Genomic DNA, 18,222 nt, shown 5'->3' with positions numbered 1-18,222 from the left:
ATGATCTAGTAGTAGAGAAACCTCAAAAATTTGAGAAAAATTTCATATGTGCCCCATCTTGCTTGACTGGTGTTCTGCCGCAAATTACATTTATGGGTGGGATTCTAATTGAGAAGGGGAGGGCAAATTTATTGAATGGGAAGAAGAATTTAACAAATTTTACTGTATGTGCGATCCAAAATCGCTTTTACATTATTCTGTAAATGTTACATACACTGCAACTTGTATTATACAATTGTGAGGGGTGCAGGGTGGTACTAGTGGCGAGGGACTGTTGTTGTGTTCCTACACCCTGGCTCCCTGACTAAGACAAATGTCCCAATTCTTCTGGGCTGTGCGTGTGGTGCAGAACACTCACGTTTTGTTCGCAGATCTCTGCCGTCTTCGTTTTTTCCAATTCAGGAACCTCCGCATACAGCAATAGGGAACTTCAAATCCATTTTATAAAAAAAAGAACTTAACAGTCCAACTTTAACATGAAGGAACATGCAGTGTTGGGTACATCCTTTTCCAGGTTCACAGTTCATTGCACAGCATATTTTAATATTCACCGTCCGTTTGTCCTGAGATGTCCCTTCCATAGTCGACCTCTTTGGCCTGAGACGCTCGCGGTTTTTCCTCAGGCTCTCACTAACTGATTGACAGGAAAAAATGTTACTCTGACCTGGCCCAAACTCCTCCCCCTTTTACTCGACCAATGACCAATCCCCCATCGGTTGCTGGGCAGACTTCCCCGTTTCTACCCTGCTACCTCCTGTTAATTACCCTGGCTCCTCCTACACTGGAGCTATTGCTAAACACAAACTATTTCTATCCTAAACTATTGTGCCCACCACTGCACTGTACCCAATTCCTAATCTAATGCTCTATCCATATCTAACCTATACTGACCCTATAACTAACACATCAGACATTAGGTCACATACATACTCATATTTAAATACATAGTACAGCAATATGTGCAGAAAGAGGGAAGAGGCGCATGACCATCCTGATCACCCTCTTACATTCTTCCCTCCTAAAACATGGTCGTCCCTACCATGACAACACCTGTAAAAACATCAATGCACATTTAAAACATTTAACTCACATGTTTATATAAAATGCACAACAGATTAATACATTTTAATCAGTTCTTCTCGTTGGTCAACCTTTACATCGGTCCCACTCGGTTGGGACCCCGGAATACAAAGTTCAAGTCTTTTCATTAAGACCGGCCATTTTGGCCCACTTTAGAAGTTGCCCTTACACACAGGGGCAAAAGTACTTCAATACGGCATGCACATCAGGTCGTCCGAAAAACCAAACGGGTCAGACTGACCCTGGTCCCCTTGCTCCTGGAACCCACAAAAAAATGTCCAACACAGGCCCTTTGACCAACAAATCCTACTCCAGGTTTACAAACACAGGAAGTCCTTTTGTTTTAAAATACAATGGCCCAATGGCCAACTTATATTAGCTCCGACAGTACAGGAGCAGTGACCCTAAGCACAATCCTCGGGTCGTCCTGACAGTTTCCCCCCTCCCTCCTTTTCGCTGGGTACGATCCCTTTAAGACTTAGGTGTTGCTCAGTAGCTCCAAGTAAAACAAAAACACAGTCCATAGAGCAGCTGCACACAGTCTATAAGTGTGGGAGAAATAACCCTTTCAGGGTTCAGTCCCGTAATCCAGCAGGGGAATGCACAACAGGCGCAAGAACTTGGACGGGGAAAACAACAGAAAAGATTCCTCTCTTTTCAACTATGGCCAGACTGTCCAATACCAGATACTTCAGTTTATTTTTCTTTCACTCAAGGCTCTTGCCCACAGAGACGCAGAACAGTCTCCTTTTTCCAGTGCAGCTAGCACAACAAGACACTTTCACAGTGGCCGCTTCACTCGGGGATTCCCTTGTGACCACCATAATGGGCCACTCCCTTTCCTTGAATATAGATGATGGTTCTCCCAGAGGATGAACCACTGGAGGCAGACTGTCCGCTGTTGCTCCGGCTTCTTGTCTCCATTGCTAACAGGCTCGGGGACTCTGACCGCATGCTCCCCTGAGAGCCAGCCATAGCTCCCAATGACTCCGGCACAGGGGACACTGCTCTGGGATTCACGCCCTCTCTTTGGGCCACTGCCAGCTGTATAGCGGCTACCACAGTCAGCCTCAGAGGCTGGTTCATTGCCTGCTCCTGCTGCTCTTCCTCAGGCTGGATGGTGATGGCCACTGCATACAGGCCTCGGAGCTCATACTCTTTGATGAAGGACACTCGACTGCCAAATAGTAAGGGGCTACGGCTGTGAACAGATCCAGCATTAACATACACCTTTTCTCCAGTGTCAGCCTCCTGGATAAACCCGTAGCCGCGGGGGAAATCGTAGTGCCTCACTAGGCCGTACTTGACATGGAAGGCCATAGCTTCCCCGCCCGGGCGCTGCAGTTCCTCCCATATGCGGCCATTTTCATGCCCTTAAATCAGAGAGATATGTCACACAAAATAGTTAATAAATAACATTTCCCACATGTCTACTTTACATCAGCACAATTTTGGAACCAATTTTTTTTTTTTGTTAGGAAGCTATAAGGGATAAAAGTTGACCAGCGATTTCTCATTTTTCCAACAAAATTTACAAAAACATTTTTTTAGGGACCACATCTTATTTGAAGTGACTTTGAGGGGCCTTTATGACAGAAAATACCCAAAAGTGACACCATTCTAAAAACTGCACCCCTCAAGGTGCACAAAACCACATTCAAGGAGTTTATTAACCCTTCAGATGTTTCACGGGAATTTTTGGAATGTAGAAGAAAACAATGAACATTTAACTTTTTTTCACAAAAATGTTAATTTAGACCCAATTTTTTTATTTTCACAAGGGTAACAGGAAAAATTGGACTACACAATTTGTAGTGCAATTTCTCATGAGTGCGCTGATACCCCATATGTGAGGGAAAACCACTGTTTGGGCGCACTGCAGGGTTCGGAAGGGAAGGAGCGCCATTAGACTTTTTGAATGTAAAATTTGTTTGAATAATTAGCGGACGCCATGTTGCGATTTGAGAGCTCCTGATATGCCTAAACAGTGGAAACCCCCCACAAGTGACACCATTTTGGAAACTAGACCCCTTAGGGAACTTATCTAGATGTGTGGTGAGCACCTTGAACCCCAAGGTGCTTCACAGAAGTTTATAATATTGAGCTGTAAAAATAAAATTTTCACATTTTTCCCACAAAAACGTTTTTCATCCCTTAATTTTGCATTATCATAAGGGTAATAGGAGAAATTGCACCATGAAATTTGTTGTGCAATTTCTCCTGAACACGCTGATACCCCATATGTGGAGGAAAACCACTATTTGGGTACACTGCAGGGTTCGGGAGGGAAGGAGCGCCATTTGACTTTTTGAATGTAAAATTTGTTTGAATAATTAGCGGTCGCCATGTCGCATTTGGGGAGCCCCTAATGTGCCTAAACAGTGGAAACCCCCCACAAGTGACACCATTTTGGAAACTAGACCCCTTAGGGAACTTATCTAGATGTGTGGTGAGCACCTTGCACCCCCAGGTGCTTCACAGAAGTTTATAATATTGAGCCGTAAAAATAAAATTTTCACATTTTTCCCACAAAAAATGTTTTTCATCCCCTAATTTTGCATTATCATAAGGGTAACAGGAGAAATTGCACTATGAAATTTGTTGTGCAATTGCTCCTGAGTACGCCAATACCCCATATGGTGGGGGAAAAGCACTGCTTTGGTGTACGGCAGGGTTCGGAAGAGCAAGGAGCGCTATGTTGGCTGGGATAGGTTGCAGACACCATGTCACATTTGAAGAGTCGCTGACATGCCAAAACAGCAGAAACCCCCACAAGTGACCCCATTTTGTAAACTACACCTCTCAAGGAATTCATCTAGGGAAGTAGTGAGTATTTTTTAATTTTTAAATTTATACCATTGGGCAGTGAAGAAAACATAATTATATTTTTACCACAAAAAAATGTTTTACCCTCAGATTTTACATTTTCACACAGGACAATGGGTATAAATGGTGCCGAAATGTGTCACACAATTTCTTCTAAAAGTGGCAATACCCCATATGTGGCTGTATCGTACTGCTCAGCCATACGGCGAGATCTGGGAGGGACGGAGCGCTATTTGACAATTGGAGAACAAATTATTGTAGAATAGGCATTTGGATTTGGGAGAACAAAATTTTCTGAATTTCTTTTGGGGGGCAAGGGCCATTTCTCTTTCCAGAGCCTTTCTGCTACCAGTAACTTGGAAGTCCCTTATATTTTTAACAGATGACGGACCTGAGTGGAGACTAGCTTTTTTTGAGGACTGAGTTGAAGCTTTTATTGGGAACATTTTACGCAACATCTATCCGGCGCTCTAGGCTGAGCACTTACATCGGAGTTTCCATCTAAATTTCCAAGTGATGTAATTCAGATGAAACCCCTGCGGGATCCATTCACTGTAATGAGGCAGCAGAGTTACTCTGGACTCCGTCTGGCCTCTGTTTAGCGGTGTCCTTTTTTTCAGAAGTGCACAAAACTGTGGCCAACCGCACTTTTATGCACGCCTAAAAATACTGACACAGTGGGATCACAGGCCAGATGGCATCCACAGTGGCCTATATCTGCCTCATTACAGGGAATCTTCCGTCATGGGTTCTGTCTGAATCACGTAATTCAGAGATTTACACGGAAACTCTGGTGTAAGTGCTCAGCGCAAAACAAATCAGTAGCAGGTGAAGAATTGGTTTTATTTATTTTTTATGCCGTTCCTCGTGTGGTATAAGTGATGAGATTACTTTATTCTTTGGGTCGGTGCGATTACAGAGATACCAGATTTATATCGGGTTTTTATTACTGACAGCTGTCACACACTAAAAGACGCTTTTTTTGCAAAATCTAGTTTTTGCATCGCCATATTTTGAGAGCTATAATTTTTCCATATTTCAGCCGACAGAGTCATGTGACGGCTTGTTTTTTGCGGGACGAGTTGACATTTTTATTGGTACCATTTTTGTGTACGTGACATTTTTTGATCGCTTTCTATTCCGTTTTTTTGGGAAGTAAAATTAACAAAAACCAACAATTCAGGAATTGTTTTTTGAGTTTTTTTTTTATGCCGTTCTGCGTGTGGTAAAAGTGATAAGGCAGCATTATTCTTCGGGTCAGTATGCTTACAGCGGTACTTCACTTACTGTATATTTTTTTTATGTTTTGGCGCTTTTACGCAATAAAACAATTTTATAGAAAAAATATTTTTTTTGCATCGCTTTATTCTGAGAGCTATAACTTTTTTATTTTTCAGCTGATGGAGCTGTATGGTGTTTTTTTTTTGGCGGAACAAGATGACGTTTTCAGCGGTACCATTTTTATTTCCATTTTGCTTTTTGATCGCATTTTTTCCACTTTTTGTTTGGCGATATGATGAAAAAGCATAGTTTTTTGCTCCGTTTTTAATTTATTTTTATTACGGTGTGCACAGAACAAGTTAATTAGTGTGACAGTTTTATAGATCGGGTTGTTTCGGACGCGGCGATACCAAATATGTGTACTATTTTTGTTTTTGCATAAATATACGGATTTATTGGTTTAATATTTATTAATTTTTATTTATTTTGTGATTTTTTTTTAACAGTTTGAAAACATTTTTTAGACTTTTTTTTTACATTTTTACTTAGTCCTGTATGGGACATTAATTTTTATTTTTCTAATCACTGTTCTCATGCAATGCAATAGACATGTATTGCATTGCATGCGAGCTTTGCTGACAGTTTCACACTGTCTGTCTCCTGCTAGACTTCAGCTGCAGGCTGAAGTCTAGCAGGACACCGTACATGGCAGATCCGAAGACGGTCATGTGACCTCCGGCTGCCATGACAACGACAGGTCCTGTTAGACATCAGGGGGCCGTCGGAGAGGTAAGTGGATGACCCCCTCTCCTCTGTCTTCTAAATGCCGCGATCACTATAGATCGCGGCATATAGAAGATAGCAAAGGGTTAACATCATTGTGACCTGATCCAATCAGGTCCCAATGATGTCCCCTGTCAGAGCTGTCGCTCTGCACCGCACCCGCAGCGCCTGCAGGACCCTGGGGGACCTGAGGGCTGCGGGACCACCGACCATTCATAAATGTCGGCGCTGCACAGAGCCCAGGCAGCGCCGACGTTTATGTACAGTGCGCGGTCTGGAAGCGGTTAAACCTCCTGTTAACTACCCTGGCTCCTCCTACACTGGAGCTATTGCGAAACACATTAACTATTTGTATCCTAAACTATTGTGCCCACCACTGCACTGTACCCAATTCCTAATCTAATACTCTATATATATATCTAACCTATACTGACCCTATAACTAACACATCAGACATTAGGTAACATACATACTCATATATAAACACAGAGTACAGCAATATGGGCAGAAAGAGGGAAGAGGCGCATGACAATCCTGGTCACCTTCTTACACAATCTGGAAAGAAAGACCGAAGTTCGTCAGCATGCATGTAAAAAATGATGATTCTTTATTGTGCTCCCATCATACCACCATGTATCAGCTTGCACAGAGGCCAATACATGGGTGGTATGATAGGAGGCCAATAAAGTATCTCTTCACTTTTCTACATGGATGCTGGGAAAGTCTTAGATTTGGTGATTGGATCTGGACTGATGGCTCATGCATCCACATACAAATTTGTATAATATATTTTCTGATAGTGCAGTCTCTAAAGAATATAGTAGAAATAGGTTTGTATTTGATTTTTCAGCTAACATAACCATCTTTCAGTATGTTCTTCTTTTATACTTGTAATGAGAAGTTTAAAACTTCTAAGTCCTGGTGTTCAAAGACAATCTCGACATTCTTCAGCCTAAAAAGAACTGTTTTGTACTGGGTGTGAAAAATGCTTGTTAAAGAACCCGCACCTCAGCAGTATTCACTGTGCAGTAATTTACCAACCATGCACAAATACTGTAATTTCCATAAATAAAATCTAAATTGGCAATATTATTATTTTCTGTAGTCCAAAAACACATTTTAGGCAATGTATAGTTTTACATAGTGATACTGATGCCACAAAGACAACAACTTTGGGAAAAGAAGATTTTGTGACTATAAGCTGTAAAACTAATTTCCAAAGACTAGCTGTAATTGGACGGAAATGTAGTGTCTGAATTGCCGACATGCAATACTGCAGTATTGGCTGCACCAAAGTAAAGGTTATTAGATCTGAGAGTCTTTCTTATTTGGCAAATAGAAGTGGTTTGAAGCAGGGATGCAGAGTCGGAGTTGTGGAGTCGGAGACGGTGTCCATTTTGGTGGAGTTGGAGTCGGTATAAAATGGACAGACTCTTAAAATATATCGTAAATTGGGTTCATTAGTACAATGCAGGATGTGCTGTAAATGTTTTCATAAGAATTTGGGAAAGTTATGAAATGTCCTATAAATATCTGTTCTGTTCCTGATCTAAGGATCTCGGCTTTTAGTTGAGATTAATCTGTGCTGCATTTTATGTACATTCTCAGTAATGAGGCAGTGCTGTAGAGTCGGTGTCAGAAGTCAGGGAAATTGAGGAGTCGGAGCCGGTGGTTTGGCTTACCGACTCCACAGCCCTTTTTTGAAGCAGGAAACCACTTTATGTGATGTCCATTTTTCCTAATAGGGCTGCGATGCAGCAAGATATCTTGATTCAGAAAACAAATTTCTTGCCTAACCTGACACTTTCATTGAGATGTGTGTGTTAAGTGTCAAGCTAAAGGGATTTTCCAAGCTTCCGATTTTGATGATTTATTCTTAGGATAGTTCATGGATAGTTCATAGATCTCAGATTGGTTGTGGTCCAACACCCAGCTCCCTCACTGATCAGCCGATGTAAACAGAGAATGGTACAGAACTGCACAGCCCTGTGTAGTGGCTATTGCAATGAGCTGCAGTTCAGCTCCTAGAAGCTGAGCTGCAGTTCTCGGCAGTGGGCACTACATAGTGAACCGTTTTTGTTCACTGTTTACATCTGTCTGCTGCCAGAGTTAAAACAGTTGATTAGTGGGGGTGCTGAGAATGGGTCCCCCCACTCTTCTGATTTTTATCGCAACCCTGGACAGCTCCCTTAAAGTTTTATTTGTTTCAAGATCTGTACTGTATTATAAGATAACATCCATGTCCCCAGTCAGTGTGAGGCAGGCGTCACTCCATGCTTGATGTCAGATGGGGTGGAGGGGAGAGGAGCTGCTCAAACCCTTCAAACAATCTTCTTGTGTTTTTTTTCTTCTCATTCAGACTAGTAAATCTACATTACGTTGCGTTGATGTTTTTGACCTTTTTTTATTTGCACTTCTGCAGAACACACTTGGAAGCAAGTGCAGATAAATGGAACCGTTTGCTAAAATCCCTGGAAGAACTCATTTGTTGGTTAGATGTCAGAGATGAGGAGTTGAAGAAACAAATGCCTGTGGGAGGAGATGTTCCTACTGTACAGCAGCAGTATGATTTTTGTAAGGTAGGTGAAAGAAATGTGTTATGATATCTCATTGTATTACTAATCAATGCTCTACTTCACCAGGCATTTAAAGTAAAGTGACTTATTGTTCTCCACCTTTGGTCACATTCACACATCCGTGTGACATGTCTTAAGGCCCCGTCACACTTAGCGACGCTGCAACGATCCCGACAATGATACTACCTGTCAGGGATCGTTGCTGCGTCGCTATGTGGTCGCTGGTGAGCTGTCAAACAGGCAGGCTCACCAACGATCAGGGGAGCAGCGACATCGTGGAAAGAATCTTTCCACGATGTCCTGCTCTGGTTACCAGCCTGCTGAAGCAGGAGCAGGCTGGTAACCATGGTAAACATCGGGTTACTAGGGGCACACGCGCACCTAGTAACCCGTTGTTTATCATGGTTACCACTCTGCTACGGTGAGCGGGAGGTTACCGCTCACTTTAGCAGGCTCATAACCATGATAAACATCGGGTTACTAGGTGCGCGTGTGCCCCTAGTAACCCGATGTTTATCATGGTTACCAGCCTGATCGCTGCTCCCGCTGGTCACACACAGCGATGTGTGCTGACCAGCGGGAGGGCAACGACCAAAAAATGGTCCAGGACACTTTGCAGCGATCAGCGACCTCACAGCAGGGGCCTGATCGCTGCAAAGTGTCACACATAGCGACATCGCTGGTGAGGTCGCTGTTGCGTCACCAAAACCGTGACACAGCAGCGATCTTGCTAGCGATCTCGCTATGTGAGACGGGGGCTTTAGTGGTGTCTGTTTTTTTGTCAGACAGCACACTGAACTCATAGTTTCATTAATTCATACATACATCAGTTTTAAAAACGGATCAGCACCTCCGATCCTTGAAATTCGGAGCATGTGCTATTCTTATCTGTTTTGCGGATCAAATTTGGCCATTAAAATCTATGGGGATCCGTAGAGCACAGAAGAAACACAGAAGACAAACTTTGCACTTCAGTTTTCCATCCAAGTGTCATCCATTTTTAACTGATCCATTGATAAGAGTCAATGGATAACAAAAAGTTCAGAAAGTCTACCTGCTTCAGTGAAAAAAAGGGTTGAACCAAGATGCAACTAGGATGAGACCGGAAAAAAAAATCATTCCATTTCCCTTAAGGCTCATTCAGTTGAGTGACTAAGTCTTTATTCACACGTCAGTAATTTAGATCAGTTTTCATCAGTATTTCTATGCCAAAACCAGGAGTGTCTCTAAAATCCAGAACAGGAGTCAATCTTTCAATTATAGTTTTCCTCTGTAAGTTCCACTCCTGGTTGTAAATACTTATGCAAAATACTGATGGGTGAATGAGCCCTTATACTGACATACAGTATGCTGCCTGAGTTAAAATCGGCCAGCACATCTGGCGTAAAGGGCAATCCAGAATAAGACTAGAAATTTTGCAGAGACAAAAAGACGGTGGCCTGGCACTGCCCAATGCATGGTTATATTTCCTGGCGGCTCAATGGCAACAAATTAAGGGATGGAAAGAAAATGACACGGGCAGTTCAGTCTGCAAAATTATTCAAAATACTGTGGGACAGGGGCCCCTTGTGGAAAGCTTGGAGGCAGGAGGTTTGGGGGTCTCTCAGTATACCCTACATTGGACTTAATTTTCAAGGTTTAGTTTAAAGTCAAACAAGTAAGAGAGGTCGAACACTTATCAATGTACACACCTATTTGGAGTAATGACTTACTTTCAGAATTTGCCAAACTAACTGATTTCGGGAACTGGAAAAATATGGGTATACAGTACATTCACCAGGTGATCGGCAGGGAGGGGTTTAAATCCCTTGGCTGTCTGCAAAAAGAGTTCCATCTACCTGATAGGTGCTTCTACCAATACTGTCAACTCAAACGCGCCTATAGAGCCCAATGGAAAGTGAAAGATGTTAAAACTCAGAGAGATATGGTACTGGACACTATTTGCTCAGATGGATCCACGAAGGGGGTAATATCCAGTGTCTATAATGACCTTCTCTTTGTCTTCCTTAAGAACTTCCCCCTGTTGGTTAAACGGAAATGGGAGACGGATATTATTATTATCACAGATGATGAGTTGGCTTCGGTGTTGGAATACATACCCAATCCTTCGCTTAGTGAGCCAAAACGACTCTCGCAGCTCTATGTCATTCACAGAGTGTACAGATCACCTGAAATGATGTTTAAAATAAGTCTTAGAACTGATTCTGGTTGCCCGAGGTGCGCCCAACAGGAAGCAGGGATATTGCATTTGTTATGGTCATGCCCGCGTTTACACTCATATTGGGGAGAAGTTTTGGGCTATATAGAGTCAGCTTATGGCTGTGTGCCCACGATGCGTTTTTTAAGCGTTTCCGCAGCGGCAGAAACGCTTAAGTGCGGAAATTTCCGCTGCGGATTATCATTGCGGAAAAAAACGCAGCACTACCAATTATTTTGCGGAAGTGCTGCATTTACGCCACCATTGACTTTCATTGAAACGCATGGATTACGCATCACTGCACATGTAGATGAGCATTCCACGCTTTTCAATGTGCGGATGGTACCCGGGTCTAGAGGAGAGGAGACTCTCCTCCGGACCCGGGTACCATAGAACCTGTGAAAAAAAAGAATAAAATAAATATTATATTTACCTTCTGATGGCCTCCGCTGCGCTCGTCCTCCCTTGCCGGCAGATCGCGGTGGACTGAAGGACCTGCGCTGACGTCATAGTCATGTGACGGCAGGTCCTTCAGTGCAGTGTACCACGAGCTGCCGACAAGGGAGAATGGAGTGAAGCAAGACTCCGGGGGCCATCAGAAGGTAAGTATATATTGATTTTTTTTTATTTTTAATCATTCTTTTACGGTCACACTATATAAATCCATGCCGTTTGCATGGATTTATATAGTGTGACCAAGTTGTCAAGCACTTTCCAAGTGATGCTAAAATCGCTTGGAAAGCGCTTGTCAACCCGCATGCGGAAATGCATGTGAAGAACGCTTCACATCAGCATGTCCCTGGCAGGAAAAACACATGTAAAATCCGCATGTACAATCCGCATGTACAATTCGCATGCGTTTTTTCTGCCAGGGAGATGCAGAAACGCTCAGGAAAAAATCTTGAGCGTTTCTGCATCATGGGCACATAGCGTTAGTAACCCTCTCACCTGCATACTGGGATATGTAGACGAGCTGTGTACTGTTGAGACCGGGAAATTTGCCATAGCGCAATTACTATACATGGCTAGAAAACCAATTGCTAAAAACTGGATTTCTGCAACTCTCCCGACAAGCAGAGAGTTTATTAAACAAATTGTGTCCCTTATATCATTGCAAAAAGGGGTATACCTCAAAAGGGATAGAAGTAAATAATTTGATAAACTATGGGGTCCCTGGCTTGGAGACAACCAGTTATCAGCCTCGATAGGGTCTTGTTAGATGTGTACCCGTTGCTATGGAATCACTACACATTGCATTAACAAATGTCAATCGGCTCTGTGCCTTTCGACTTGGCTGGTCTTGATCGGCCTGATTTATTCTGTTTTGTGTGGACATATATCTACGATATGGTATTCTGAATAACATATACAGTTATATGAAAAAGTTTGGGCACCCCTATTAATCTTAAGCTTAATGTTTTATAAAAATTGGTGTTTTTGCAACAGCTATTTCAGTTTGATATATGTAATAACTGTTGGACACAGTAATGTTTCTGCCTTGAAATGAGGTTTATTGTACTAACAGAAAATGTACAATCTGCATTCAAACAAAATTTGACAGGTGCATAAGTATGGGCACCCTTATCATTTTCTTGTTTTAAATACTCCTACCTACTTTTTACTGACTTACTAAAGCACTTTTTTTGGTTTTGTAACCTCATTGAGCTTTGAACTTCATAGCCAGGTGTATGCAATCATGAGAAAAGCTACTTAAAGTGGCCACTTGCAAGTTGTTCTCCTGTATGAATCTCCTCTGAAGAGTGGCATCATGGGCTCCTCAAAACAACTGTCAAATGATCTGAAAACAAAGATTATTCAACATAGTTGTTCAGGGGAAGGATACAAAAAGCTGTCTCAGAGATTTAACCTGTCAGTTTCCACTGTGAGGAACATAGTAAGGAAATGGAAGAACACAGGGACAGTTCTTGTTAAGGCCAGAAGTGGCAGGCCAAGAAAAACATCAGGAAGGCAGAGAAGAAGAATGGTGAGATCAGTCAAGGACAATCCTCAGACCACCTCCAGAGAGCTGCAGCATCAACTTGCTGCAGATGGTGTCACTGTGCATCGGTCAACTATACAACGCACTTTGCACAAGGAGAAGCTGTATGAGAGAGTGATGCGAAAGAAGCCGTTTCTGCAAGCACGCCACAAACAGAGTCGGCTGAGGTATGCAAAAGCTCATTTGGAGAAGCCAATTTCATTTTGGAAGAAGGTCCTGTGGACTGATGAAACCAAGATTGATTTGTTTGGTCATACAAAAAGGCGTTATGCATGGCGGCAAAAAAACACAGCATTCCAAGAAAAACACTTGCTACCCACAGTAAAATTTGGTGGAGGTTCCATCATGCTTTGGGGCTGTGTGGCCAATGCCGGCACCGGGAATCTTGTTAAAGCTGAGAGACGCATGGATTCCACTCAGTATCAGCAGATTCTTGACAATAATGTTCAAGAATCAGTGACAACGTTGAAGTTACGCAGGGGATGGATCTTTCAGCGAGACAATGATCCAAAACACCGCTCCAAATCTACTCAGGCATTCATGCAGAGGAACAATTACAATGTTCTGGAATGGCCATCCCAGTCCCCAGACCTGAATATCATTGAACATCTGTGGGATCATTTGAAGAGGGCTGTCCATGCTCGGCGACCATCAAACTTAACTGAACTGGAATTGTTTTGTAAAGAGGAATGGTCAAAAATACCTTCATCCAGGATCCAGGAACTCATTAAAAGCTACAGGAAGCGACTAGAGGCTGTTATTTTTGCAAAAGGAGGATCTACTAAATATTAATGTCACTTTTCTGGTGAGGTGCCCATACTTATGCACCTGTCAAATTTTGTTTGAATGCAGATTGCACATTTTCTGTTAGTACAATAAACCTCATTTCAAGGCAGAAACATTACTGTGTCCAACAGTTATTACATATATCAAACTGAAATAGCTGTTGCAAAAACACCAATTTTTATAAAACATTAAGCTTAAGATTAATAGGGGTGCCCAAACTTTTTCATATAACTGTATTGGAGGGAGGGGGGGGTTTTCAGGGTATGGGGGAGTGGGAGGGGGTCAAACACCTTGGTTGAGAATGTTATTTGTATATGTGTAACTGTTATAAAATGACTGAAAATTTACTTTATTAAAAAAAAATCGGCCACCACATTGACCAATATAATTCCATAGTACTGTTCACATGACAGTTTTTTCTCATGGACAGAGTGTCACCGTGGAAAAAAAATCGCAGCATGCACTATTCTTTTCTGAGTATCGCATGAGAATGGCCTATACAAAAAATAATTGGATCCCATACGGATCACCTTCATAGTATTCGATTTTTTACAAATACATTGCAATTATTAGCCAATTATTTGGTCTGTATTTGATCTTGTACTTTTTAAAATGTTGATGTATAAAAACCGATGCCGCACTTATGTCACACATGTAAAAAATGGACACATAAAGTATGACACACGGATGACAATATGGCTTTTCTGGATAATCTTAGACTATGTTTCATACTCTCGTCTAACATCAGCCTTACCAAAAGTAACTGAAAACTTTACAATGATTGGTCCCTATGGACACATGGACATTTTTTGTTAGCCATATGAGATAAATTATGTTTATAGCTCCTTATGAGTTTTGTCCAATACCATATTTAGGATGTGATATTGTTGAATGAAAATTTATTCTAATTTATTTTCAACTACATTGTTGGTCACATATGTGCACTTACACTCTCAAAGACCCAAAGAGGCCACTTCAACGAAGTCTGCACAGTACTATGGGTCTAGCTGACAATGCTAGGACAGTTGACGGGGAACAACATTGAAGGCATTTTTGGAGGGAATCAGTATCAGACGCTCTTAAAGGGAATGTGTCAGAAGGTTTTTGCTATGTAATCTGAGGACAGCATGAGGTAGGGGTTAATACACACACTTCATCGATTTGTCACTTATCAGGCTGTGTGCTGTTTACTTGCATTAAAGGATTTATAACTAGAAGATTATCATTGCTGTAACTGGTGCACACTTGCTAGTCTGACTCCGCCCCCTCCTGTGAAAGCAGCTCACTGTCAATAGAATATGTAAATACAGAGCCTGGTGTGGGTGGAGCTAGCTTTCTCAGCTCTGCTGCATGTTAAATCTAAAAGCTCTGATTGTGTCAGAACTGTTGCACCCAGTAATCTAAATGATACATCGCTGGAATCATGGTCTCTTTGCCAACATCATGCTGCTCTCAGATGAGGTAGCAAGAACCTGCTGAAATATTCCCTTGTGAATGACACAGAGTGAGCTGTATTACCAGGCAATGATTCAGACCCTTCAGTCTGCTATTTAGCAGCGGTATAATGAATCAGAGCCTCACAAATCTGATAATAGTTCGAAAGAAAGAACCCTTGAGGTGTTTCAGCTATAGACTGAGAAGCAAAGCCCATGTGTCCAGTTATAACCCATCGTGCTGTGAGGCCTTTGTGAAAGAAGCTCAAGAAGTTGGTGATGCTTAATCTAGCTGTGCATAAAGTTCAATTTCGCTTTTTCTCTGGATTTTAATAAGCATTTCCTTGTAGTCATTTCTATGGATTTTCTTAAAGTTTGTCTGAGCCGTTCATCTTTAGTAAAGGCTGCAGACGTTCTAATTTAGATCACTCTCTAAGCATCAAGTCTACCGCTGCTATAAAATTGATTTTCTGGCAAACATATTTGCTAGGGTTACAATTTCTAGTTCTTACGTTTGCAGAATTACAGGAATCACAAGAGAAAACAACATCAATTTCAAAAGGGATAGTGAGAGTTCAATCGGAGGAGTTAACTAAATTTTGATTAAATTTGCTCTGGACTTTGTCTCCGACCTTATAAAATCTCATTATGTGAATTACTGCACTGCAAATAATAACAAACTACAGGCTAAAAGTATCATAATTAATAATAATGATGTCATAGTTGTTTTATTAATTTCTGGTCATATTTTGTCCTCTGGAATCATATTTTGTGGTTCTATAGTTTTATTAGACACCTGTTAGACAATATAAATCCACAACTCAAGTCTGTCACCTTCAAAAAGTATTTTACATGCACTATACCGTGATAACAGTACACTGCCTGAGAAAAGTACTTAATTTGTATGCAAATAATCCAGAAAAGTAGCTGTGTGAATAACAGCAGGTTGGTTGGACAACTTTCCTACAATGACTTCCTCACCCCTATACAGCGGGTGAAATAAGTATTGAACACGTCACCAATTTTCAAAGTGAATATATTTGTAAAGGCGCTATTGACATGAAATTCTCACCAGACGTCAGTAACAACCCATGCAATCCGCACAGGCACTGTGTTTGTGTGGAATTTCCACGGCCAGAGATGAGCCCCAGCCATGGCTGGTAACCATTTAAACACTGCTGCAAATCTCTGACAGCGGCATTTAAACTGAATGTTTGGCGCTGCCCATAAATAATTTACCAGCTCCTATCGTAGGGTGCCAATGAGTTAATATGGCAGCTGCGTCACTTCCATCTTGGTACTCCTTTGAAGCCCAGCTACATCTAAGCTTCAAACAAGACCAAGATTTAAACTCTATACTGCAATACTATGTTATAGTATAAGTGATCAGACAATCACACATTCAAGTCCCTGAAGGCTGTTTCCACAATGAGCTTTTGGTGAGTTTTTGATATTGTTGATTTTCTGCAGCATTTCTTCACCTATTAAGTAAATTAGGTTACTTTCTCATTGTGTTTTGAGTGCGTTTTTTTCACGTGTTTTTATCGCATTTTTGACGCAATGCTCTTTGTCTTTTTTTTTGCCATGCCATGTTTCAAACAAATCTGCTTTGTTTTGGTATTAGGTCCTGGTATTTAGCTTTGACAAGACTGTATTGATAGTCATGTGCGGATTACGTGTGCTTTTGATGTGTTTCTGCTGCGGAAATGCACTAAAATCGCATGTTGCCATCATACAGATATGTGGATAGAAAAATGAAAACGTTATGGATTTTGGAAGAAGGGAACTTAAGAACAAGTGCAAAAATGAAAATTTGCTGTATAGGGAAGGGGTTAAAGACAATTTTTAACTCACGAAATGCATTTTAAATGAGCTATAGCTACCCCCTATAAATATCATACTAACACTGTACCTGCTACTGATGCAGTACCTGAGAAGATAACTTTTAATTTCATGTGCAAATGAGGGCGTCTCAGTGCGCACTTGGTATGGCCAAGCGATCAGTGCTATGCCCTCTCATTTTGCATTTTCCCAGAGTAAGCACTGCCAAAAGGTAACCCACATGGGTGTGTGCGCGGGGGGACACTGGTCAGGCACGTTTTCCTACTTGGCTCCTCACTGCTGACGCCACTCTACATTGATACACTCAGAAGTGTAGCTAGGGGCATCAGAGAGGAACCAGGAAGGAGAACGTGACAGGGCACAGGCAGTGACAGTGCGCACACCCTCACCGACTGAATTCAGGCAGTAGTGGCTCTAGGAAGCAGCGCTGTCAATCAGAAGTGGGGAAGCTTCCAACATTCAAAATGATGGAGTGCAACTGTGCACCGAGCCCTTGGCCACCTCTAACGTGCTCCAAAGGCCCATCATTTGCATACAGAATTAAAAGTTATTTTCTCAATTAGGGCACCTGGAACAGATACAGTGCTAATATGATTTGTATAGGAGCTAAGTCTCCTACATCACTGTATAGCACATTTAAAATGTACTTTGAAAGTTACAGACTCCCTTTAAAGGGGTTATCCAGGACTATTTTATTTTATAATCAGGGGGCTAAGAACTGACAAGCAAACAATAATAAACTAACTGCCTGTTCTGCCAGGCACTTTTTCAGAACGATCACAGACCGCTCCTGCCGGCGATTCTGCTGCTTTTCGTCAACAGAACAGCTCTTCCTCTTCTGCTCTGTTGACAAGACGTGACTGCTAACATCTTGCTGATTGACAGCCGGCTCCCACAGTTATGCAGTGGGTGCTGGTTGTCAATCAGCATGATATCGGCAGTCAAGTTCTGTCAACAGAGCAGAGCAGTAAAGAAGCAGCTTCTCTGTCAATGTGACATCACTGGAAGCCACAGAATCGCTGGCAGGAGCGGACCGTGAGTAGTTAGCCACTCCCTGCCCGTAAGTTCTTGGGCCCATAAGAGAAAAGTAAAATAGTCCCGGATAACTTCCAATATATTGGAATACATATAGGGGAGAGGAAGTCATTGTAGGAAAGAAACATGGTGTTGTTCACACAACTACTCCTCTAGATAGGCATTTGGCCCTCCTTCTTCCTTGAAGTAAATTTCTATTGTGGTATGACCATTACACCCTTTTATTCACCCTTTGCCGGTGTTGCAGTACTTTTGGAGACCCATGGACACAAGAGTTTGGAAAACCTATTCTAGAGCACCACTCACTTATTGCCCTGCCTCTATGTTATTTAAAGGGATTTTTTCATGATTAAAAAAAAATACTAATGGCAGATACTATGGTAAAATTGTTTAATTACCTTACTACTGCTGATGCTGTAGCTTTGGATGTCTTGTTGACTTGTC

The 18,222-nt window shown here is 41.9% G+C and overlaps 1 protein-coding gene across 6 annotated transcripts in view; it reads left to right on the top strand.

The window, feature by feature from the left end:
* Positions 1-18,222, top strand: part of UTRN (utrophin) — a 768,906-nt gene that overhangs the window by 464,295 nt on the left and 286,389 nt on the right. For all 6 annotated transcript variants that reach the window (XM_073672652.1, XM_073672651.1, XM_073672650.1 and 3 more), the window contains one exon: positions 8,333-8,489. In XM_073672652.1, the coding sequence (XP_073528753.1) occupies positions 8,333-8,489 (157 nt within the window). The remainder of the gene's footprint in view (positions 1-8,332; positions 8,490-18,222) is intronic.

Source organism: Phyllobates terribilis, unplaced genomic scaffold (genome assembly GCF_046119375.1).
Source record: "Phyllobates terribilis strain yellow unplaced genomic scaffold, ASM4611937v1 Scaffold_3__8_contigs__length_932513732, whole genome shotgun sequence".
Classification (NCBI taxonomy): domain Eukaryota; kingdom Metazoa; phylum Chordata; class Amphibia; order Anura; family Dendrobatidae; genus Phyllobates; species Phyllobates terribilis.
The sequence above is the reverse complement of the archived record's forward strand: the minus strand, read 5'-3'. Positions and strand labels throughout refer to the sequence as shown.